A 26,480-nucleotide genomic window follows, 5' to 3' on the forward strand; every position below is an offset into this window, starting at 1 on the left:
ATTGTGGTGTCATTTTTCTAAGTCATTTAAATATTTAAATTATAAGATAAATGTTAGCTTAATGATATTTTTAATTCATAACTAGTGAGGTTTAAAGATATATATTATACTCATAGTAAAAAAATAATTAGTGAGGCAACTAAAAGAGTTTATTACAAAAGAGTGCCATACAACTAGCATACAAAACTTGTGAAAGTTTAGTTTTTCTTTGTGGAATCTATTAAAGCTGAAATTTTATTTTAATTTGAAGATCTCTCTCGGGGTAAAGAGTGGGATCTTCATGTTCTCAATAAACACTGCTACTATGCCACTCTTATAACTTCAATAAAGAAAAGGTACATTGGATTCTTCTTCGCTCTCATATGATTTTTTCCCCTTAAATTTATAAGTAGTGATAGTGAGGATTTTGATATTGCTTTGATGGGGGCATTGTTTGTAACTAGGCATCTTTTTTTCTAAAGAAAGTTATATGTTAGTTCCCTGCTTATGTGGGGAGATTTATTTCTTATCCTCATGTGGGTTTAGTTATAAAAACTCATCTTTTGCTACTAGAATCTTTAGGGCACTTTAAAGATTGCTAACAAAATCTAAGTTCCTCTTATCATAGATAATCTTAAGGCCTCCAAATTAAAGCTTATATTTGATTATTACAAACATTCATAATTGGAAATTGAATGCTTAATACCTACAACACCTTTGCACTTGGTCACTCAAACTTATATGTTCCACTTTAGTCTCCTTAAACTTCTTAGCTTTGGGATTATGGGGATATTTATATAAAGAACTATATGAGATATTTGTTGCTATAGGGCCTAGTAAGATTACAATATTCCTCTATATGTTTTAATTTTTTTAATAATATGTTTAGAATCTAATTGAAAAGGACTAAAATTTAAGTAGAAAATTTTCTTGTGGGAGCATTGCGACATTTGCCTTGGGAGCACAATGATGTTTCCTTCAATGTCTATGAGGAAAATATGGGAATATTGTAGCGGCACCACACATGGTGGACTTGTAGCGTTGCCCTCTGTATATAATAAAAAAGTTTTGAGGGAGCTTTACGTCGCTGAGCTCTTTATCTACGAGTTTTTAAAATGTTTCAGTCGAGTATAGCGGCGTTGCATGTCTGAGTGCCGCATCACTAACTCACCTGGATCTGCAAAATTATAGGAAGTTCGGATTGAACGCGACGAGATCGAAGCCTTCTTCTTAAGCCCAAAAGTGAGGCCACCGCTAAAGAGAGGAATTAGAGAATAGGAATAAATAACGGTATTGTTGCTAACATGAGGAAAATAAATAGGTGATCTGAAGAGGCTTAGGGTTCGTTTGGTATGTTTCGGAAAGTGCTGTCTAAGAAGCGCGCAAGGAGAAAATGAAGAAAAAATAGCGAACTATGATCGTGACTTCCGAGCCAACAAGAATAACAAAAACTTGAAAAAGAACATTATCTTAGCAGGGAACTCCCGGCACGACTTCCGAGCCAACAGGAACATTGAAGGTGAATGAGCGGCGACTCTAATAGGAACAATGAAGGCGAAGAAGGTCTATTGGGAGACTCACAAAAGATGCTTATAATAGTAAAATCTATTAATTATTTATAACAAAATGAAGAGATAATATAATTTTAAAAGAAATAAAATGGATGACTAAGATTTGATGCAGGGAAACTAAAGCCCATTTTATAATAGTCGTATAGACAAGTATAAAGATTATTTAATAAAATAATTAATTAAGGTTTATATTTTATTTATTTATTAACTATGAATTATTAAAATTATGAAATTTTAACAGTTATTATATTTGAATATAGAAATAAATGCAATTAATCTTTGGTATTCCAATAATTAACTCTTACTTAAATGCAATTAAAACATTTCCTCGAGTAGAATATAAATTTTTATATTCTTTAAATACTGATTTTGTTTCTTAAATACCGTTAGTATATATATAATTATATATTCCAACGGTATATATAATAAATTTTTAGAGTTAACTGCAATTAAAGCTTTCATAATTAATTAATTTCAGTTAAATATATATGCTTTTAATATTTAGATAGAATTAATTTTTATTACGTATTAAATCATTTATGAAAGCTCGCTTGATTAACGTTGTTAATTAAACAATTTCTAATTTAACGTACATAGAATTCTTAAATAATTGAATAGCTATATAATTTTTTTTTATTATGCTTCATTTTATTATGATTTTTTTATAATAATTATTTTTTTATGTTATTATAAGAGAATTATTTTTTTATTAATTTATAACATAAAGTGATTAAATGATTAATTCTTCTTCAATTAAATTTAAGATATTTAGCAAATTTAAATATTTTTTATTTGCAATTAAAATAAATTATATATACATATGTAATTAATTATTTTAATTTTATAGATATAATATTATAATATTGTCTTTAATGCATGTTTTTTAATAATAAATTTATAATCATGGGTGGAGCTACAATGGGGGCCTTAATCAGGGCGAATTCTTATGTGTGGTCACTTGACGTCCGGACATCCAATCCTAACGCGCCATGTCACCCAAATACACTGGGTCCAGTGTATTTGGGTGATGTGGCGCATCTGAATTGATGTCCGGACGAATCTGAACACTTGACGTAATAATTAGCCCTTAATCAGGCGAGCTTAATGGCTGAGTTACCTCTGCTAATCACTCCCTCCATTTAAATCTATCACCTTCAGAATTCAAACTTTGTCACCTCCTCCATCTCTTTACCCTCCTCTTCCCTCATTTCTAGCTTATCGTGTTCAAGCTAATATGCCTTTTATATATCTTCCAAGCTCCTACGCCAATGGCGCCATTAGAGACGTTTCTTATCGAAAACAGTGAGAGGAATCCTTCTATGATGAAGGCGGATCATACTGAGCTTGGATTTGATGAGATTAATTAATGAGTTCTGTGCAGGCTTCCTTACAAACAATGGAGATACTTCATCCATCAACACCTCGGAGATTAGTTAAAGAAGCTTAAGCGAAGAGAGAAAAGGGAGCAGGTGAAGAAGAAGACAGAAGATTTATTTCTTAATGTTTACAAGTGTACAGGAGTGCCTATAAATAGATTCTCAGAGCTAAGAGTACACGTGTAAGCTAGTGAATGGATAGAACCTAATAAAGCAATTAATACATTGTTTTAAGCTAATCTAATATCCCCCTCAAACGAACGGGTTTAAAATGACGGTGAGTTTGTCGCGGAGCTTTTTGAATCTTGGAGTGGACAACGGCTTGGTGAAGATATCGGCAACCTGATCTTCGGTTTTGATCGGAACAAGCTGCAGATGATGGTTTATGATGTGTTCCCGGACAAATCGGTGGTCGATCTCTATATGCTTGGTTCGAGCGTGATAAACGGGATTTGTGGCAAGAGCGATGGCTGAAGTATTGTCGCAATGTAGAGCTACCGGATCGTCGTGAGATATGCAAAAGTCGGAGAGCAGCCGCTTGAGCCATATAGTATCTGCAATGGCGGAGGCAAGAGCTCTATATTATGATTCCGTTGACGATCGAGATATGGTAGTTTGTTTTTTTACAGTACAGGATACCAATGTGGATCCCAGAAATGTACAGTAACCCGAGGTGGATTTTCGGGTTACCGGATCACTCGCCCAGTCAGCGTCGGAGAAGGTGGATAGTTGAAGGTCCGATTTCTGAATTGGAATAGCGAAGCTTTGTGTGCCCTGAATGTACCGAATCAGTCGTTTGAGGAGAAAGACGTGATCCGATTGAGGATCATGCATATGCTGCGAGAGGGTGTTGACAGCATATGCGATGTCCGGTCGAGTGATAGTGAGGTATTGTAGAGCACCGATGATCTGACGATATGTGCCGGAATCCGCCAGGTTCGCATAGTCCTTCTCGGTGTTGGCCAGAAGCTTGGTACAAGACGGATTTGCTGTCGGGTTACAATTGGTTAGATGTGCTTATTGAATAATGGAAGAAGCATATGAAGGTTGCGAAAGGAAATACTTATCTTGTGTGTGTTGTATGCGTATGCCGAGAAAATGATTTGCCGTCCTGAGATGTTTAAGTGCGAAGATTTGATTGAGTTGATGAAGGAACTTAGAGATGGCAGCTTCATCGGAGCCGGTGAGAAGAATGTCGTCCACGTATATTAGTAAGAACATTTGTGTCCGACCTTGATTGAAGATAAGGAGGGAGGGGTCTGCTTTGCTCTGTTGAAAGCCGAATTGAAGCAGTTGGTTGCAGAACGTGGTATACCATTGCCTTGGAGCCTGTTTGAGGCCATAGAGAGCTTTCCGTAGAAGACAGACATGGTTCGGGTGTGATGTATCCTCGAAGCCTTTGGGCTGCCGCATATACACAGTTTCTTGGATGTCGCCGTGAAGAAAGGCATTCTCGACGTCTAATTGGTGGACTTTCCAGTCGTGATGAAGGGCGATGGTGAAGAGAACACGAATTGTAGGTAGTTTAGCTACCGGACTGAAGGTCTCAATATAATCCAGTCCGAATTCTTGTTGGTTTCCCTATGCAACCAGCCGCGCCTTATATCGAGTAACGGTTCCGTCAGAGTGAAGTTTGCGGCGGTATGTCCATTTACATCCCAGGATTTGTTTATTCGGAGGTGCAGGGACTAGTTGCCATGTATCTTGCTTTTGGAGAGCAAGAAACTCAGCGGCCATAGCATTGCGCCACTCAGTGTATTTGTTTGCTTCTGCATAACTGGTAGGATCCAGTTGGGGAATGTGGTTGTGAAGGAGATTTAGGCGAGTGACTGGCTTGAGTTTGCCAGTTTTTGCCCTGGTTATCATGGGATGCCTTGCCACCGAGTTGCTTGGAGTTGGTTGGCGGGTATCCGAGGGAATGTGAGCATCCTGAGAGCAGGTAGTGGAGCTAGCTGGTGTTGTTCGGTTGCCCATGATGGGATTTGAGCAGTTGGGCGCCGTAGTTGATTTATTTGTAGGGACCTGCTGCAAAACAGAGGGAGGAATGAGAAGAGAGGGAGGCATGTCATTAGGAGGCGGTGAGTTAATAGAGCGAGAGTTAGAGAAGGGAAAAGAGTTTTCGAGGAATTGAACATGACGAGAAACTATGATCCGATTAGTTTCTTTGTTCAAGCACTTGTAGCCTTTGAAGTTCTGAGCGTAACCGAGAAAGACGCATGAAACCGAGTTGGGCTCCAACTTGTTCCGAGAGTGCTTTGGTAGGTGAGGGAAACATTCACATCCGAATGTTCAAAGATTTGTGTAATCGGGTTCGCTGTTAAACATGAGCAGTAGTGGAGTTTTATAGTTGGTCGTAGGTGTAGGCATTCGATTAATAAGATGAGCGGCAGTCAAAATGGCGTCTGGCCAGTACTAATGAGGCATAGAAGCGGTATGGAGTAACGTTCTGGCAGTGTCAACGAGGTGCCGGTGTTTGCGTTCGGCGACGCCGTTCTGTTCAGGCGTATACAGACAAGATAATTGGTGATGTATTCCTTTGGATTGAAGGAAGTTCTGGAACTGATAATTGACGAATTCGGATCCTCCATCGGTGCGAACAACCTGAACTTGATGAGAGGTTTGTTTTTTAATAAATTTAATGAAGTTAGTAAAAATTAGCGGAACCTCAGATTTGGCATAAAAAGGAAACACCCATATGTATCTAGAATAGTCATCGACAATAAGCAAATAATAGCGATATCCTTGCATTGAGGAGACCGGGGAAGGTCCCCAAATGTCCGAATGTAACATAGCCAGAGGATTTTGTTTTCTTGTTACAGATCGAGGAAAACTCAATTTATGACTTTTACAAAGTTTACAAGAATTGCAGCTATTATTTGTATTCTTTATGTGCAAGATCGGATGTTCTTGAGAAATACGATCAAGTATGCGTTGGTGTGGATGACCCAAGCGTTCGTGCCAATTTGGATGGCTGTGCTGATGAGTAGCAAGAGCACGTTGATTGTCCGCCTGGTTCTTGACCGAAATAGGATATAGACCGGCCTTGCAGGGACCGTGAAGAATAATCCTGTTAGTCTGCAAATCTTTCATCAAGAAACTGTGAGGTTCGAATGTAATGGAAATATTGTTTTCGCAGACGAGTTTAGAAATTGAAAGAAGATTATGAGAAATTGCTGGAATATGAAGCAAGTCAGACAAAAACAGCTTACGCTCAGGGGTAGGAAGGATTCCCGTGCCGGAGTGTGCGATGGGAACAGATCTTCCATCCCCAACCAAGACGCTGTCTGAGCCATGATAGGTAGAGGTTTGAACGAGATTGTCGTTGCTGTTCGTCATGTGAGTTGAGGCACCGGAGTCGAGGTACCATTCAGAGGAAGACGAGTCGGCAGTAGCGATGAGTGCTTGTCCGTTCTGTGGTGGCTGGGATGAAGGAGTAACATAATTTGAATTATGTCGGTGCCAACAAACATCGGCGGAATGACCCCGTTTGGCACAAATTTGGCAAATGAGAGGTGATTTTGATCCCTGTTTGACGGACGGCGTAGACGTTTGCTGAGAGCGACCGCGACCCCGTCGTCCGCATCCACGATTGGTATATAGGGCAGCGTGGGTATCAGCCACTATAGAGAAGTGTTGAGAGTCTTGACGAAGGTGTATCTCTTTGCTAGTAAGCATAGCGTAGAGACTGTCTAAGGACAATGGGGATTGCAGAGTTCTTATGGCAGTCTTGAACGGTTGATAGGGAGGAGGGAGGCCATTGAGTATGTGAAGAATAATGTCCTCATTGTCCAGTTGACAGCCAGCGGAGATGATCATGTCCACGGTTTTCTTGATTTCCATAAGGTAATCTTGCATTGACATGCTGCGCATTGAGATGTTTTGGAGCTCATTTTTGAGCTGCATCACCTTCGAGCGATTAACCGGTTGAAAACGTGTTTGAAGCGCATTCCAGATGTCGTAGGTGGAGTCAAGATGCATCACGTATGGGATAACCGAAGCAGAGATGGTAGAGGAGATTGCCGCGGCGAGATTTCGGTCGGTGAGAAGCCATTTTGAGAATTCGGAATCTTGATCCGACTGGGCTTGATCGTCGGAAGCGGGGGGAGGAGTTTCAAGAAACGATTCGAAGCCGTTGGCCTTAAAGAGTTTGAAGATCTGGTTTCTCCAGATAGGATAGTTATCCATTGAGAGGTGGTGTGGAACCAGAGATTTGAGGTTGGAGATGATAAATTTTAGAGAAGGGTAAAGAAGAGGCTTATCGGAGGTGTCGCCTATGGCTGCGGTTGTGCGAGAGGAGGAGGCGGCAGAGGCGGGGGAAGCCATGGAAGGAAGGTCTCAAGAAAGGACCGCTTCTGATACCATAAAGAAGCTTAAGCGAAGAGAGAAAACGGAGCAGGTGAATAAGAAGACAGGAGATTTATTTCTTAATGTTTACAAGTGTACATGAGTGCCTATAAATAGATTCTCAGAGCTAAGAGTACACGTGTAAGCTAGTGAATGGATAGAACCTAATAAAGCAATTAATACATTGTTTTAAGCTAATCTAATATTAGTAGCAGTAGTACTGTAGAAGCTAAAAGAGCGAAGAGCAGCGGTAGTTCTGTGAGAGGGCAATGGACTGCGGAGGAAGACAAGTAATTATTCTTCTAATCTCCCGAATATTTTCCTAATTATAAGCGTCCGATATTAATTTGGAGATTATTGCAGTTTGTTGGTGAGATTAGTGAAAGAGCATGGAGTAAGAAAGTGGTCGCAGATTGCAAAGAAGCTTGTTGGAAGGATTGGCAAGCAGTGTAGAGAAAGATGGCATAATCAGCTAAGGCCTGGCATCAAGGTGAATTTTATTTGATCACTGCATGATCTCCCTGCACCTCCTGGTTCATTTTGTTCATACAATTAATGGCTTCCTAGCACTACAGGAAATAGCTGCGGTTGTGAAAACTACCTGCGATTTTCCGCCGTATAAAGCGTGTAGGAAACGAATTGCGGTTGCCAATTTCAGGCGAATAATTTTACCAGCTTTCCGGCCGCATGAACAGCCGGTAATTTCCTGAGATCGTAGCGCCGGTGACCGCCGGTTAATTACCGGAGGCTTACCTGCCTTCTTAAATGCTGGTTTTACCTGAGGTCGAAACCGTTGGAAACAAAATTACTTAACACCGGCGGCTTGGCCGCCTTTATCGGTAAAGGCGCCGCGAAAATAGAAGACCGGCGGCCTAACGGGGATTATTATACCGCCAATAATTCCGGCGGTCCGTAAATGCTGATTTTCTTGTAGCGTGGACTAAAAATGTGAAAAATGTTCTAATAGGAGGAAACATGGAGCGGAGAAGAAGAGATTTCACTTATCCAAGCACATAAGGAGCTTGGGAACCGTTGGGCAGAGATGGCCAAAAAAATACCTGGCCGAAGTGAAAACTCAATAAAAAACCGCTGGAACGCGACCAAGAGAAGGCTGAGCTCAAAAAGAGAATGTAGAAGTAGAAAAACATCAAGAGGCAAAACCTCTCACCTCCAAGAATACATCATCAAAACCACTGAAGTCCTCAACAACTCCACGGCCACAACACAAACGGAAGCATCAGATATAAGTTTCTTAAACTGTGGAGATTACTTGAGCGTAGAAGAGAGGTTTTATTTCATGGCTTCGCCTCCACGGTTTCATGACTTGTTTGAAAAAGAAGGTAATGCTAGTTCCACTAATGGAAGTAATGGAGAATATTGTACTGATGCGTTTCTGTTAGGGGTGTCAATATTTGACACGTCATGAGAACCCGACCCGAAAAATCCGGGTTGGACCCGACCCGATTTCAAAAAGGGCGGGTTCGGGTTCCAGAAATCGACCCTTTTGAAAAACGGGTCGGGTTCGGGTTGACCCGACGGGTTGTTGGTTCAACCCGCGAACCCGTTTTAACCTAACCGTATAGACCTGCCCCACTGCCGCACGACCTCGCGCGACCCGGCCCAGCTGTTGCCGCGCGACCCCGCCCGACCAAGCCGCTGCAGCGCGATTCATTTTATTTATTGGCGTGCATTTAGGTTTTCACTGAATTTGGGCAATGAAGAGGCACATCTCTATATTCTTTCTGTCGATCCACACCACAAAAATTTGAACCACTAGAATTATTATGATGTTTCTATGAACATCACTATACTTTCCAATCTCTAAATGAAGTGGTGATGACAATGAGTAAAGGCTACCATCGATCAATGCCCAACCAAGGTGGTGATGACAACGATTAAAGGCTATCATCAATCAATGCCTAACCAAGATTGAAACTGGTGGTCATTTAGGTTATCACTAAATCTAGTGGTCATTTAGATCAAACCAAAGGCTATTTCATTTTATCCACATCTGCATGAAATTTGATGATGAAGTATATGCAACAATTGTTAAGGATGAGGAGTCAACACCACAATGACGAAACAAACAAGAAAGTAAAATTGTAAAAGCAGCGGAAAAATAAAGGACATCAGGATTTAACATGAAAAAAATTCAAAATAGGAAAAAAAAAAAACACGAAGCAACACCACACAAAAAATAACTATGAAAATTGGGAGAAATAAGTACAGATTTCTCTTCTTGCTTCTCGTCTCACATGCTCCGTTCTCTATGTTTTCATTACACTCAAAATACAAGAGAAAGTCAAGTGGTCGGGTGCGCAGCGCCCGGGCGTTGTACGGAGGAAAAAAAATTCTTTGCAAAGCACCCAAATCCAAGAAGGTACCCCCTACACCCCCAAGCAAGCACAACAAACTTGAGATCTGAGACAACATAACAATCCGATTGATAAACATAATAAGATTCTAGACATAACAACAACCCCTATTCAATCTAGAAAAGAATCAACAATATTACTGATATTCATGAATTGACTATGGCAAAGCGTACTAATAATAATTAAGCCTTAGGTTTAATTTATTCTGAGAATTCATAATTTAAAAAAAATGCTATTTGTAAAAGCCTACATCCCTTCATCCATTATAATGTGCATAATTCTTGTTAAAAAAAGAAATCCAATTTCCATTCATCAACAAAACATTTATATTAACAACCATTCAAGTACTATAGCTGACATCAGTTCCACTGCCATGAAGTTAGTCTACTTCATTGAAGACCAAATGATTAACTCTACTTCATATAGCTCATTTACCCTTAAGGATTTCTGGTTGATCCCCTGATGTCCTTGTACAGGATCAGCATGTCCCAGGATCAGCATGTCCTATGAATTTTTCTAGCAGTGGAATTTGTCATATGGGGTATGTCCTATGAATTTTTTTTTTTAATTATATGTTTCCCACATCAAAATTACCTTCCCTTCATTGGTTGTTTGTCTGCTTAAATTTTATGGTGGTAAATAACTACAATGTCATTTTACACTCCTGTTTATAGGAGTTTTTTTGGTATCCAATAGTTGTTATCCTTTGTCCTTCTAATTCCTATTTTCCAAAAACAAAATTATTTCAAACTTTTAAATTATAAAGGCAATTTACATGCATTTAATATTAAAATCTTTCAAGCATTCGATATAACCATCGAAAATATTATGGTAATCACTAGTCTGACAAAAGGACAAACTGGAACCGCATGGAGAAAAAGCTAATTGCCTCTATAAGGAAAATATTGAACAATAGCAACAAAATACAAAGCAAAAAAACATAGGTTTATGCGAAAAATTCTAGATAAGTAAAAACTATGGGCAGAGGAGAAAAAATCACTACGTTGAAAAACAAATGCAAAATGAGACATAATAATAAAATATTAATTTCAATAATATAAATCTATGTGAAAAGTAATAAAGGTTAATACAGTGAGGTTGCCATCCCCGCAGTCTCGCTCGTATCAATGGTGAGCTCAAGGATTGGGCCTATCCAATCATTCACTACAACCACAGATCCCCCAAAATATTTTTCATAATTTAAGTCATACTACATATATTGCACAAGTTCTTTGGCCCATGTTCAATGGAATTCAGATCAAAAACTCCAAAAGCCTCCACTTACATCTTAAATTGAAAAGGAAGTGAAAAAGTATGGCCACACTAAAGTTGACCAAAGCTAACAACAGAAACTATTTTAGACATCAACAACGATAAGAAATGGACTAATTATTTAATCAATTCAAGCCCTTGAGAAAGTCATTTAAGAAAATCATAAATCATGACAAGAGTCTTTTATGGAGTCTTCTATAAGGTTCTCTTCCATAAATCCATAACATGAATTAGGGAAGTAGATTGGCTGAGTTTATTCCCATCAGACAAGACAAAGCTAAAGCACATCAAACAAATCTAAATGAGTAGAAGAAAGGTTTATGAAAATAAATTGAAGAATAGAATAGAGAAGTACCTTCTAAAACTTTCCTGGTGACATGATCTTTGCCAGCTGCATAGATACAGAAGCGCACAATCGTAAGCACAACATTCAAACTGAACCAATAATATCACAGTATCATGTAATTATTTCTAAAGGATGGTTAAATATGTAACTAATTACAAACAACTCAATCAAAGTTACTAGGTAAATTCGTAAACAACACTACTTGATTCACAAGTTAAAACTCCAAGATGAGAAAAATATTGGGAGAAGGAAGAAACGGTAGCTCAATTTGAGCATAATTTCATAGCAAATAAACATAAGTAAACACAAATGCTTAATAATAGTACATTAAAAACACAATTTGAATTATTTTTCAGTCTCATATGTATCTCAATAGTCCTTGTTGATAAGCTACAGTTTGATAAGCAAGTCACCATCTCACCCTTGCTCTGTTGTCATCTCCACTACCAACTGTTCAAGAGCAGCCAACCCTCTCGGGATACCTTTGTTGTGCAATGCTGTCCAACTGCCAAAGATGCTCCATTACATCTTAAGGATATTCTCTACAAACACCAAAAGCTGTTCCCTTTAAATTTACGTATAGCCTTATCAACATTGTATTAAGACTCGTCAAAAAGAAACATATCAATACAAAAAATATCCAGCTCTATTATCTTCTTCATTCATTTCTCTACAATTCTTTTTACTGTTGCTTACCAGATTATTAGTTCTTCATGGTATCAGAGCTCCATTAAGCTCAACAGCTGTATACAATCTCCTCATTCTCATGGCAAACTCATCCAGCACTTCAACTACCACGCCCACATCTTCTCAAACACTAGCTAACACCATCGCGGAAAATCCTATACCCTCCTCTCTAAAATTCTTCATGTACAACCTCAAAAAAATAGTTCACATCCAGCTCAATACTGACAACAACCCTATTTGGAGACTCCAAAACATGAAGATGTTTTCAACCAGTCACTTTTGATTGCTTTCTCAGTGGTAAATCCGTCAACACCTCTTACCCACCAACGAAATCACACCCAACCATGCCTACTCTACTAGTAGCTGCTTGATCAAAATTTGTCGGCTGCCTTCTTCTCCACCATATCGCCGATTTTCCTTCCCTATATCCTAAAACTACATTGATGTCTTGAAATATGGCAGACACTGGAGAAAATGATGCAACCCACAAATCGTTCAAGAATCATTAAACTCAAAAATGAGCTACACAATGTCTTCAAGAAGGACCTCACAATGACCCAATATCTCTATAATATCAAGACCCTTGTTGACAATATCACCGCAGTAGGCTCCCATATCAATCCTAAAGATGGTATCGTCTACACGTTAAACATCCTTGCCTCTGCCTGCCAATCCTTCAAAACAACCATTCACACCAAATTAACACCGGTTAGGATTAATGATCTCTACTCCCTTCTCTATAGAGAGGAAATTAATCTCACCACAGAAACACTCAAACTAAATAACTTTGACCTACCATCCATCACTCTACAGGAAACAAGAGGCTACTTCTCTCACTACAATGGGGGCCGCTCCAACCCTCACCCATCTTCTTCTCCTTGTGATCCTCTTCCAACCATCAGGCGAGCTAGCTAGTCTACCTTTTCCAGACCTCTCTATCAAATCTGCGACAAACTGAGATATACAACAATCACCTGCTTGCACCGATGTAGCCTATAATACAATACTCCCCCACCAAATTCACTATCAAGTCTCTACTAACACCACCATCCGCCTAAAAACAAATGGTTCTTGGACTCCAAAGCCTCCACCCATCTCACTACAAGCATCTTAAATATTCAGCAACCCACTGCATACAATGGTCCTGACATACGTACAATCGAAAATGGCACCAACCTTCTGATCACTAGCAGTGGTCACGGTCTCCTTCCCACACCCATGCTTGAGCGTAAGCTTATTCTTCCTAATCATTTTCATGTTCAATCTATTTCTCACAATCTCCTCTCCATCTATAAACTAACATCAAATAAAAATTGATTTGTCTCTTTTGATGCATCCGGCTTTCACATAAAGGACCTTCAAACCAATCAAGTTCTCCTTCACAATCACAACAACAATGAATTATATCCTCTTCTCAAAGCCAGAACTAAGCTATCACCTAAAGCTCTTGCATCAAACATTAGCCCCTTAGTTCTTTGGCATGCACGTCTCAGTCACCCGCATTAAATAGTTTTATCTAATTTAGCTAAAACTATAAAATTTTCATGTAATCCTACCCCTCGGACTTTTCTATGCTCTTCTTGTAGTGTAGCTGAAAGTCACAAACTGTCATTTACCTAGAGTTTTAGTCACCACAAAATTATAATATTCATACTGCTGTTTGAGGGGCCATCTCCAGTGCCTTCATTAAAAGGTTTCAAATTTTATATACTCATTGTTGATAATTTCTCCAAATAATCAAATACAGTTGGCTTTATCCAATGCATAACAAATCCAAAACCTCCACCAAAATAATTAACTTCATCGCTATAACAACAACAACATCATTAAGCCTTTGTCTCATTACGTGGGGTTAGCTACATGAATCTTTTTCTCCATTGCGTCATGTTAAGAGTCAAATTCTAATTTAAATCTGAAAAAAAAATGTCATTTCTAATATTTTCTAACCAAGTCTTTTTAGGTCTACCTCTACCTCTCTTAACATATGTCAAATTTAATACATCTAATCTCCTAACTGGGCCATCGGAAGGCCGGCGCTTTATGTGACCAAACCATCTAAGGCATCTCTCTCTAATTGTATCTACCACTGGAGCTACTCCAACCTTTTCACGTATATGCTTGTTTCGCATTTTATCTCTAAAAGTAAAGCCACCTAAGCATCCTCATCTCTACAATACTTAACTTAATTGTATGCTTCTATTTTAATGGCCAACATTCTATGCCTTATAGCATTACAAAACTCACCACCATCTTATAAATTAGTTTAATCATTATGGCTGATAATTTATAGAATACTCATATAAAAACCTTATGCTTCAATGCTAGTAGTGAATATCTTTCTCGATCCCTTGCTGACTTTCTCACTAAGAATAGAATTTCACACCAGCTCTCTTATCCCCACACTCCATAAAAAAAAGTGGCATTTCAAAATGCAAGCATCACCATCTGATCGAAACTACTCGCTCACTAGTCACTACTTCACACTGCCAAACTTCCCATGTCCTTCTCGATCAAGGATATACTCACTGTTATATATTTAATTAACAGAATTCCCTCAAAATCCACTACCTCCAAATCTACTTACCAACTTGTCAACAAAAAGCCTCCTCAATACACCCATCTCAAGACATTCAACTGCCTCTATTTCCCTGGGCTGAAACCACTGTCACCAAATAAATTAGCCCCTCGATCCAAGGCGTACATTTTTTTTGGGTTATTCCTCCAACCACAAAGGCTACCAAAGTTATGAACCCATTTTTGGCCATATCTATGTCTCACATCATGTCATTTTCCAATAAATGTTCTTCACATATCAACCAAATATGGCCATAGTGCCTACTGTGGCCTCTACTCTGCCTCTACTTATAGTTCCTTCCTCCTCCACCTATACAAACACTCCCATGCCCACCTCACTTGACCTTATCCCACAACCATCACCTCGAACATCCTCTTCTAGCTAACTACCAAATATCTGCACCGAATCACCTCCCACTTCATCCTCTCTCAACCAATCACCACCCTCTCTAGCAAACATACATCCTATGCAATGTAGAGGCAAAAATGGCATCCTAAAGCCAAAACAAGTCTTTACTCTAGCCGCCAAATCAATCATTTAGCCCACTCCTACATGGTATTCTCAGGCTTCCAAACTCCATAAATGGCGGCAAGCCATGTTCATTTTTGTTCTTAGCTCTTCAACATCAAGGCACTTGTTCACTGGTTCCTCCTCCCCCCAATCATCCAATTTTGGAATGTCGCTGGACATATAAAACACAACTCAATCCTGACAGCTTTATTGATCGATACAAAGCCAACCTCACCTCTCAAGGCTTTAAGTATAATATGGAGTTGACTATTTTGAAACCTTCAATGTGGTGGCTAAAATGCCAAACATTCACCTCCTCACATTGATTCCCTTCACAATCATTTGTTGGTACAACAAGTAAACATATCCAATGTCTTCCTCCATGGAACACTTCCCAAAACAATCAACATGCCTCAAATGACGGGTTTCATTGATCAAAATTACCCCAACCACATATGCAAACTCCACAAAGCAATTTATGGCCTCAAATAGGCACCCAAACAATGGTTCCTTACATTCTCTACCTTCTCCTCAATCAAGGTTTTCATTGCAACTCCTCCAACCCTTCCCTCTTCATATACTCCAACAACACCACTCAAATATTTCTTCTCCTTCAAGTGAATGATATCCTCATCACCGACAACAATCCATCCCCGCATTTCCAACCTTATCACTGCTCTCAAACAACAACCTTCACTCAAAGATTTGGGACCTATTACTATCTTCCTTGGCATTCAAGTGACTTCTACACCTCACTCTTATTTCCTCCACCAAACCCAATACGCCAAGGATATACTTCACAAGTTTGGCCTTGAAGAGTGCAAACTTGCACCATCCCCAGCTTCCATCAAAACCCCCTCCACAAAATGCAACGATGATCCATTAGATCATTGCAATATCTAACTATCACCAGACCCTACATTGCCTTTGCAATGAAGTTACTCTGCTAATCCATGCACCATCCACTTAACAGAAATTTTCAGCAAATAAAATGTCTACTCTGCTACATCAAGGGTACTCTTCATTTTGGCCTACCAATCACTCGTAGCAATCTTGAATTACACTCCTACTCCAAATCAGACTGGGCCGCTGATCCCAACGATCGTAAATCTACCACTAGCTAATGCTCATACTTAGGCAAAACACTAGTATCCTAGATTGTCAAAAAACACCCACTTTAGCAAAAACTTGAACATAAGTTTAGTATAGGGCACAAGCAGCTGCTACATCTGATATAGTTTGGCTCCGACAACTACAACAGGATTTCCACATCCCCTGCACAGTTGTAACCCCCCTTCATTGGTAAAAAATTTTAGCAATAGAGCTAGCGAACAACTCCGCCTTCCATGCTTGCACAAAGCACATAGAAATCGACTATTATTTCATCTGAGACAAGATTCACTACAACGAAATCACAATACAGCATGCCACTCCACCAACCAACCTGCGCACATCACCACCAAAGCTCTCTCACCCTCGCAATTTACACAATTGCGCAACAAATTAACTCTCCAATCATTCGATACTTAATTTGAGGGGCAGTGATAGGTTATAGCTTGATAAGTAAGCCACCATCTCACCCTTGTTTGTTGTCATCTCCGCTACCACCTGTTCAAGAGTAGTCAAACCTCTCAGAATACCTGTGTTGTGCACTATTGTCCAACTACCAAAGCCGCCCCATTGCATCCTAAGGATATTCTCTGCAAACACCAGAAGTTGTACACTTTACATTTATATATAGCCTTATCAACATAGTATTAAGACTAGTAAAAAAGAAACATATCAATATAAAAAATACTCAGTCTCTGTTATCTTCTTCATTCACTTTTCTGGTATTCTTCTTACTGCTACTTTCCAGATTACTAGTTCTTCACTTGTCACCTTAAAATAGGCTACCTCAATCATCACTGTCCTAAAAATGCAAGTTCTTCATGATCATTAAGTCTCATGCACCTAGAGCTGATAACAATACCACCATATAATTATTGCTTCAAATGGCCAATATTTCAAGTAATTGCAAACGAAACGATTAATGTTGTCTGGCTTTCATGACTGCAAAGCAGTAGTTAACAACTCTATTTGATTTACGTGTAAAGCTCCAAGATGAGAAAAATCTAAGGAGAGCGAAATATCGTAAACCAAGTTGAGCATTAGCTAGCGTATGACCGCTATTAGAATATTATATAATAATATTTTATTTTGATTTTTATATGTGATTATTATCACTCTCAAGTGTTTCTCAACAAAAAAAGATTATTCATCTTCTAAGCATTTCATCAAACACGTAACAGAATACCAAAGAAGAGAAAAAAAAAACATCGAAGAGATCTAAACCCATACCTGAAGAACACGAGCCACCAGCACAGATGCAAATGTTTTTTACTCACCAAGCTCGAATTATACCCACACAACCCCCCGTCGGCGACGCACGCGTCGCACCACCCATCTCCGGCCGTCCAAGTGAGCGTCAATCCCTGTTGCAGAGCATCACCAAGCCCAACCTCATCCTTCATCACCAAATCCACCACCGCCTGATGCATCACAACTTGTACTACTGATCCACAGCTCTCCCCCGCACCATTCGAGCTTCCATCGCCAACCACATAAAAAGAGGAGTTCCCCGCATAGCAGCTCAAGTTGTGAAGCCCCGGCGGAAGGCCACCTGAAAATGTGCAGTTCATGAACAAGGTGACAGCTTTATCGAGGTCTGTGTAGTTGTACAAGGATAGGTCAACGGTTGCGTTATCCGCGAGAACAGGGCAGGAGTTGCCGATAAATCTGGCGTCGGCGACGGCGATGTGGACGTTGGCATAGTCGATGGCTAAGACCTGGTATTCTCTGTCGCTAATGGTGGTCACCAAGGTCGTGTTTTTAATACAGCGAAGTGCGTAACCGGGGTGACCACAAGAAGGAGGCCGGCCATCTATTTGAAATGGAAAGGAGATGTTGATGTTGAGGCCTCCACAGATGAAGGGCCGGGGACTGCAATCCAAGTAGGTCTGGGTTTCTTCATTGGTTTGAGACGAAGACAGTGGCGTAGATGAAAGTAGGAAGAAGAAGAAGAAGAGTTGGAGAAACATTTTGCTGACAAACTGCAGCTTTTTGGCCATTTCTGAAGGGAGTGGGAAGAAAAAAAAAACAAGATAAAAATCTCAAACAAAAAAATTGTCAATCTACAGACGAGACAAAATGGCCGAGATTGCAGATTTGCAGTGATATATATTATATATACACGTGATTTTTTTTACGTTTTTGAGTGAAACATGTGAAAAATGAAGTAGGACGAAGGTTTCTGTATTATCTATGGGAGCTCGGATTGAGAATTTTACCTGAAATTCCCATTCCTGAATGAGCACTTTTTGGCTAATGGGCATCCTAAATTATTTTGAATTTTATAAAAATATAAATTTTAAATTTATATAATAAATTTTTTATAACTTTCACATATTAAATAAATGGCAACCCTCTTCTGATTGAATAAACCTCTTTAGATTTTTTTTTTTTATCTATTCATCTAATTTTTAATACTTTAAAAATTCTTTAACTATTTTTAGTAATTATAAATAATCATGTATTATTTTTCAACTTTTTTATCTCATTTTATTTGAATGATTTTGATGAGTTGAATGTATTGTTATATTTTTCCAAAGTCATATTTTAAGTAAGCTACACGCCTACACCTAATCTTTTTTGTTTTCAAAAGCAATATTGGGTAGATTTGATACAATGCAATAAGAACATCCTGATTAATTATGTGAATTGTGACAGTCTATTGATATCAATACTACTATTTTTCATTGATTCCTAAATTTGTTACATTAGATGATTTGTCACAAAACCTAATTTGCCGATGAATTTTGCACATTTTCTAGTTTTTTAAAGATTTTTCATGAAAAAATAACGTTGTGTTTCTTATGGTGTAAAATCAAATTTCAAATCACTAAAATTTCCTTTGTAAATCATCTACATTCATATGTGAAATTATTATGTGCGGTCATCGGATGTCATATGGAGGTTAGTTAGGACGCGAAACGTTGCCAATTTACTATGTATCTTATTGTGTACCGATGTGTATCGGGTGATGTGGCACATCCTTATTGAATCCGGACAATCCAGTGACTACACGTAATAATTTCTCCATGCATATGGGCTAGATCTAGCATTTCCAAATAAATCTCATGAATGTGGCATTTGATAGCATAGAGAGAGAATAAACAATGTGATGCGATCGTTAATTTTTCTGTAATAAATATGTCATGGATGAGGTGGTCTTTGGCATTTTTCTGTTTGTGAAAATATTATTCCCTAGTGCAAAGACTACGGTGGCGATCTCCGGGTATTTTGGAAAGTCATGGAGTTCATGTCTTCAAGCCAGCTTTATTAGCTGAAAACTATTATTATTATTATTATAGTAACTATGTATTTCAACTAATTGAGTGCAATTTACCAATTCATACTTAACCTCTTGTTTAAGTAGATGTGAAAGCTCTAAAGTAAAAAGAAATTAAACTTTTAAACATCGAGGTATATTTTAGTATAATGGCCAGAATTTTATTAAAAACTCCTTAGTTAAGCATGCTCGTGAAAGAGAAATTTTGGGGTGGATAATCTCTTAGAAGTTATACAAACAGGACAGAGTCATGAGGCCATTAGGTCCAAATGAGCAATATCTCGATGATTAAATTTGGGCTATTACAATTTATGAGTTTATTCATATAATTATAAAGTGAGAGGTTCATGCATGTTGAGCTTGCTGGAGAGGTTGAGAGTTTGCAGAGTCTTTTATGAGTTACAAAAATATCATTAGACTAATCTTAATATGTTATCACTAATTAATTGTAGTTACTAATATGTGAAGTCACAATCGTCCAACTATCCTTTAATATAAGTAAAAAATAAGGATATAGCTTCAGTGATTAAATATAATGAAATATGTTTGAAATTCTGAATGAATTTTAGCTCAATAATGATTTTGGAGTGGAAGATTAAAAATTTGTGAGGAATTAGGCTCCAACATCTTCAAAATAGATGATCTTCTAATGTAGATATTTAATTCAAAAAGAAAACTTGCAACTAGTAATCATAACTTTTGATCAATCATTACGAAAAAAATTTTGCAATAAAAATTAAATACAGTGGTCTTGCCGTCGTTTAAATTGTAAACTATTGCAAGCTTTTGATTAGCGGCATGGGCGGATGCAGTGTGGGGGCCATGGGGGCAGTGGCCCCCACTGACTTTGGAAAAAACATAGTATTAATAATATTTATGAAACATTAAATAAATAAATATTAAGTTGTTATAGTAACACATTAATAATATTTCCTCTCAATAATAACACATGCCTTCCGCCTTTCCCTATTCCTATTCCGCCTTTCCCTATTCCTATTCCGCAGAAATTCGTGGACGGCGGACCTGTTTTTCTCGGCGCCGGAGTCATTCGAATCCCGCCGCCGGCCACCCGTTCACCGTCGCACAGCACCCTCAACCCGGTAATTTACCACTATGGCACTATCTCGTCTGAAATATTTTTCTTTAAACGTTTTTCAACATATTATAAGTTTCAATTTTTTTTGCTATGTATGGCTTCAGAAACAAAAGCTTGATCTTGCCAAGCAGCTCAATCATCAGATTTGAAGCTTGCTCTTGCCAAGCTTTAGAAACAGAAGCTTGCTCTTGCCAAGAAGGTTGAAATTTGGTTTCAGAACTGCCGTGCAAGCCTGCAAGGTATGCTGATCTAGAACAATTGCTTCGTCTTGCAAAATTTTATCAGCCAGATTTCTCTGAAATGGATCTCATCATACTAGACAATCAAATAGAAAATTTTATTGTTGATATGAGATCGAGTGATGCATTTATGAATTTAAAAGGACTTGGAGAACTTGCTCAGAAATTAGTGGAGACAAGAAAGCAGGGGCGGATCCAGGTTCTTTTTTTAGGGTGGACAGAAACATTTTTTTTTTTGTAGAGGATGGACAAAGATGAATAGAATTGATAAAATTGGGGCAAAAAATTTTTTTGAGAGGGGGCAAAATACCCAAAATACTCAAAATATACCAAAAAAATACCCTCTAAAATTTTAAATTTTTTTTTTGAGGGTGGGCATTTGCCCCCCCCTCACTACCATGGGGATCCGCCCATGCAAGAAAGCATGATATATTTCCTTTGATGTTCTCACTTATAAAGCTTGCTCTGATATTGCCAATTGCTACATCAACAGTTGAACGGGCTTTTTCTACAATGAAAATTATAAAGAATCGTTTGCGCAATTGCATGGGAGACTCCTGGATGAATGACTGTTTACTTATTTATATTGAAAAAGATATTTTTAGTTGTATTGACAATGACTTGATTGTACAACGATTTCAAAAAATAAAGACTCGACAAGAGAAATTATAGATAACATAGAAGAAGAATATCAAGACTATGTTCTCAATTGTAAGTTTTTTGCTTTACTATATATTTTATGTTTTTATAATGAATCTAATGTTTAAAAAAAAAAAATTAAAACCACCTATGCCGGTCCCAAGCCCGGATGAAAAAGGTTGAAGGTTTTTTTTTACTTCAATATTTTGTGCCCCCACATGATGGCTCCGCCCCTGATTAGCGGTACAGAACATTGTTATAGACGAAAGCCTTAATTACTAGTAGTGTGTTAATGGGTTTTAGAGCTTTTCTTGAAAGGTTTTAAGTTATTATTATCATTCCTCCAAAGAGAGCCATATCTCATGCACCACCAAGAATTAATAAAGGAGGATTTAGAAAGAAAATTTCAGATGGTTTAGATCTTAAATGCATAGCTGGGGAATGTAGGAGAAAGAAATCCAAGACCATCCTTCCCAGGAAGTCTTTATAGTAGCACTATTGTTAAATAAGAACTTGTAAATTAGACTGTTCATTTTTTTCAAAGCACCTTTAGGTATGCAAGTAAATCTAAATAAGTACCAGATGTACTTGCTTAGTGAAAATTTGATCAATTGTAACCTACATGCAAATTTTTTGCTTCCATAACTATCCATTGCTTGAGCTTGTCAAATCATTGCTAACAACAGGGGCAGATCTCCCTTTAGCCCGGGGGAGGGGGCTAAAACAAAACTATTTATTACTCTTTATTACATGGTTCTTTAGGCAGTTTGTCATCCACCATCTATTTTTTACTTTATTAAAATGACTTTATGCAATTGCCCCTCCTAAAAAAATTTAAAAACTATTGTCTTTAGACAATTGCCCCTTTAGCATAATTAAACACATTGTGTAGATGTGTTATTGTTAGGGAATGATGAACCAAGCACAAAGAGAAATAATAAATTACGATATGTAAAACACAAACGATCACAAAAAAATTACATGGAAAACTCAAATATAGTGAAAACTATGGTGGAGAAGCTTAGGAGAACGACTTCGCTATAGAGAAGAGCTGGAGTAAAAAACGGCATACAAACCATTAGCCATTTACAACATATTTATAGGACAAAAAGAGGTTGCCGAAAAATGAGCGGAATTTCAAAATAACTTTACAACCAAAATTTTTTCTGTGGGCGCTGCCACCGTAAACCCCTGCAGGGAAGCTGCCTTTGACCCCGCGACCTAACCAATCAAGTCAAACCCCGCCAAGGGGCGCTGCCCCCTTTGATAACTTGGGTTCATTCCTATAGGGGGGCAATATGTGTTTCTTGAGTGATGTTTTGGTTATTTTAGCCAAAATCCCAAATTGTTCCATAAGATGACTTTGGTTCATTCTTTTGATCATAAACTAATCTTTTAACATTAAAGATCATATATGACCTCAAGTAATATTGATTTCACTAGATTCCTCTCAATCATTGAGACATTCAACTTGATTATAAACATATAAGATTCTTAGATCTCATTTAAACCATCAATTGATCCATGAAGTTTTCAACTACACTTCAAGTGCTTGATTTGGATTCATTTGGAGTCAGATTGAATTGCTTTTTGTGTCATTATATTCTTCTCATCTAGATGCTCAATTTAACTATAAGTTTATTAATTAAATTAAGGTTCGGCTATTATAAATTAATTTTAAAAGTTTTCAAATTAAATATTATATAAAGATTCATATCTAATGAAAAGAATTTTTTATGATATATAAATAGTATTGAATACTAATAAAGAAAAAAAAATGATATTTTTGTTCCTTGAAGAATAGAGTACATATACGAAGTAGATATATTTATACATAATATGGATGATGCTTGGAATATATTATAATCGAGCATCTACTATCAGAAAATTGTGCTAAGGCAGCACAAAATTTGACCTTCCTAGGCGGTTTTAACCGCTACTAATTTCTTTGCAGTGATTTTAGAACCGCTGCAAGTCCGCTTTGATTACAATGCACTGCAGATATTCTGCAGCGGTTTTACGATCGCTGGGTAGATAATGCGAAGTGCTACTTATTGCAGTGGTTTTAACCAGTACTATTATACAGAATTCAAGCGGTGATAACCGCTGCCAATTGCTTAAAAAAATATTATTTACAGAATTGTTGCGGTTTAAACCGCCACAATTCATCATTATTGTGGCGGTTAAAACCGCCACCAAAGTCCAGAATAATTTTTTTTTCAATGGAATTCATTGCATACTGTTCTTTATGAATACAAAAAACACATGCATTAATTGAATGTATCGAAGGCATACAAGATATGCATTAAAGGCATTAACTGAAAGTATCAAAGGCATTTCATGATTCTGCTGAGAAATTACTCATGATTTTAGGATTACGGTGTCAATCACTTGTTCCGTCTCAAAATAAAAATAAAAATCTTGAAAACACTCAAGTAGACTTAGAATAAACTAACCAAACAAGAAAAATAAATAAAATGTAGCTATGTATTTTCATTTTTTAAACAGCAAGTGCACGTTCAAAATCAATATCTCGGAAAGATAAACCCAACAACATCAAAATCAGTCAATCTGACCCGAAATAATCAAATGATCGTCGAATATGACATGCTTATAGTCAAATCAAGCAACTTGACTACAACCCTTCTGACCACCATCACCCACCGAGTACTACAGTCCTCCCAACCTCTGTCACCCCTCGACTACGGTCCTTCTGATCGTCATCGCCAACTAAATATGAACGCTGGAAAAACTCAGATTGATTATTTTTTATAAGAAAAACATATTGTTTAGATTGCAAAAATTATAAAGTCATTCCGTGTAAAAAATTATATACCCCATATTAGTTTTTTACTTCAAGATAAAAGGCCCGAACAAGAAAAATAAAGAAAAAAATTATATTTCTGGGATTACATGAGGGTATTTAAAAAAAAAAGTTAATAAAAAAATATTTGAAAATATGATTCAAAATCTTAAAAATTAGATTGTTCTTGAGAAAGTTAATATTATGTTAGAAAAAAATATCTAGAGACACTAATTATGTTGCAAAGTTTGTGCTTGAAGATTTAAATAGAAAAGTTTATAATAGTAAAAATAGTTTGTGGTGTAATTAAAATGTATAAAAAAAACATTAAAAATAATGTATCATTTTTCCTATTTTAGTTGGATTACATTAAGGATCAGCTTTAATTATATTTTTGCTTTGGTCATGGTCTCATGGATATTTTTACTAGATATTTGCAAGAGGTTGTATCTTAGTGTATGCTTTTTGTTGATGATAATCATGTTCTTGATAATACTAGAGAGGGAGTTGATGAAAGTTTTGAATTATGGAAGTCAGCCTTTGAGTCTAAAGGCTTTCATTTTAATATGTAGATCTAAAAACGAATACATTGAATGTGATTTTTTCTAGTGGTGGCATTGTTACATTGGTTGTTCAAATCATTAAAAAGATTGCACGTTTTAAATAATTTGGGTATATTGTTGAAAGTGATAGTGAAATAGATAGAGATATTATTTGTTGAATACAAGTTGGATGGTTAAAGTGGAGGAATGTATACAGCCCTCTGTGTGTTGATAGAAATGGTACCCTTGAAGGCTTTTGAACAAAAAAAAACTTTGTATGAGACGGTGGTGAGATCTAAAAATTGCTTTATGGTGCGTAGATTATAATTGGCCATTAAAGTGAGGTATAAAATTAAAGTTGAGTTGTTGCAGGAGATCGGAGAATTGCACGAGGTGGAAAGTGGATCTTTACATTAGAAACAAAATTAGTGAAAGCGAGACATTACTGTGACAATGGTTTTGGAGTAATTCCAATGGCAAATAAAAACCAGAGAGAATTACCTTAGAAAGGGGTTGTCAAGTTTCGGGTCACGGGTCGGGTTCGTGTACGAACCCGAACTGACCGCGGTTCCATCGAGTCGACCCTAACCCGTATCGGTGTGCAAACGGGGTCAAAAACACGGACCGGGACCCAGACCCGACAGTTCGGACACCGACGAAGTGATCGGTGCGCTCAGGGCGAAGCGGCTGACGCCGGCGCGCAGGGCGGCAGGACACGCGGGGCGCCTTGTGCCAGAACTCGTGCGCCACGGCCGGATTGCGGGGCCGCGAGCGACCGGCGGCGCCGAGGTGAGCGCAAAGGGCAAGCGCTGCAACCGTGTGCGGCGCCAGGGCGGGCGCCTGTGCTAAGCGGTCGCAGGCAAGCCACGGGCGCAAGTTCGTTTTGACTCGCGCAGCAAGCCAGCGCGCAGGGCCCGTGCGCGGCGCGTCTCGGGCCACCGCAGGTAGCCGGGGCAGCCTCAGGCAGCTCATTCTAAGCGGAGTTCCGTTTGACCCACCCAAACCCGTCGGGTCAACCCGAACCCGACCCTGTTTTTGAATTCGGGTCTGGTCCAAACTCGGATTTTCGGGTTCGGGATTTTCGTGTCGCTGTCAAATATTGACACCCCTATCTTAGATGGTATTGCCGCACATAAAGTATTGGGCCTTCTGAGATGGTGTTAGGAGAGTAGATATATGAGATCCGACGTATTGTAAAAAAAAGATAGATGGCACTAAACAGAATTGCTTGACCATTAGATGTAAAAAATTAAATAGATTTCATTTACAATTGTACATGAAATGGGAGGAAAATAAGAATTCCAACGCAATTGAGGCTCATCTGGGATCCCCTGCAACGTGGAACTGGAAGCCAGACTTGTTGACCGTTAGACGCAACAATTAAATTCCCTGACTTTGTTTACTGGGACTTAATTCAAATGGCCGGCCTTTGAATTAATACGACAACCGACTTTGTTCATTAGGATTTAATCGGATCAATCAAAAAATCAAAGGAAACTTTACGTATTGTTGAAATCAAATGCAATAAGAATGGGACCGATATAGATATATTCTTTTATTTTATATAATAGGCAATAAAATAGAGTAATAAAAGAAAATAATAAATAAAATATTCTTAATAATGAGGATATATTATCATGATTGTTGCATAGTATTCGCGGCAGTAGAGAAATATAAAGTTTAATGTCTTAGCATTGTACGAAAATCCAGCACGCAATCAGATAAGAGAGTATGTA

General features: G+C 38.0%; 2 protein-coding genes across 2 annotated transcripts; one reads left to right on the forward strand and one right to left on the reverse strand.

The window, feature by feature from the left end:
* The first annotated feature begins 7,199 nt into the window (after positions 1-7,199).
* LOC110113694 (transcription factor MYB98-like) lies at positions 7,200-10,155 on the forward strand. The gene is made up of 5 exons (XM_028695357.1): positions 7,200-7,363; positions 7,483-7,560; positions 7,634-7,760; positions 8,238-8,665; positions 10,122-10,155. The coding sequence occupies exons 1-5, from the start codon at positions 7,200-7,202 to the stop codon at positions 10,153-10,155; spliced, it is 831 nt and encodes a 276-aa protein (XP_028551190.1).
* Positions 10,156-11,219: 1,064 nt separating this feature from the next.
* LOC110113678 (LEAF RUST 10 DISEASE-RESISTANCE LOCUS RECEPTOR-LIKE PROTEIN KINASE-like 2.7) lies at positions 11,220-18,160 on the reverse strand. The gene is made up of 2 exons (XM_028695348.1): positions 17,376-18,160; positions 11,220-11,308 (listed from the first exon to the last, which is right to left on the reverse strand). Exons 1-2 carry the CDS (start codon positions 18,143-18,145, stop codon positions 11,236-11,238), a joined length of 843 nt encoding a protein of 280 aa, XP_028551181.1. The 5' UTR covers positions 18,146-18,160; the 3' UTR covers positions 11,220-11,235.
* Between the last annotated feature and the right edge of the window lie 8,320 nt (positions 18,161-26,480).

This window comes from Dendrobium catenatum, unplaced genomic scaffold (genome assembly GCF_001605985.2).
Source record: "Dendrobium catenatum unplaced genomic scaffold, ASM160598v2 fragScaff_scaffold_624, whole genome shotgun sequence".
In the NCBI taxonomy this organism is placed as follows: Eukaryota; Viridiplantae; Streptophyta; class Magnoliopsida; order Asparagales; family Orchidaceae; genus Dendrobium; species Dendrobium catenatum.

What these genes read in the sequence shown, in the direction of transcription:
- LOC110113694 (XM_028695357.1), top strand. Translation starts at nt 7,200, where the DNA reads ATGGCTGCGGTTGTGCGAGAGGAGGAGGCGGCAGAGGCGGGGGAAGCC. An exon ending in TTATTTCTTAATGTTTACAA is followed by an intron (nt 7,364 to 7,482) that starts GTGTACATGAGT and finishes TAATATTAGTAG; the next exon opens with CAGTAGTACTGTAGAAGCTA. An exon ending in AGCTAAGGCCTGGCATCAAG is followed by an intron (nt 7,761 to 8,237) that starts GTGAATTTTATT and finishes ATGTTCTAATAG; the next exon opens with GAGGAAACATGGAGCGGAGA.
- LOC110113678 (XM_028695348.1), bottom strand. Translation starts at nt 18,145, where the DNA reads ATGGCCAAAAAGCTGCAGTTTGTCAGCAAAATGTTTCTCCAACTCTTC. An exon ending in TGGTGGCTCGTGTTCTTCAG is followed by an intron (nt 11,309 to 17,375) that starts GTATGGGTTTAG and finishes GTATCTATGCAG; the next exon opens with CTGGCAAAGATCATGTCACC.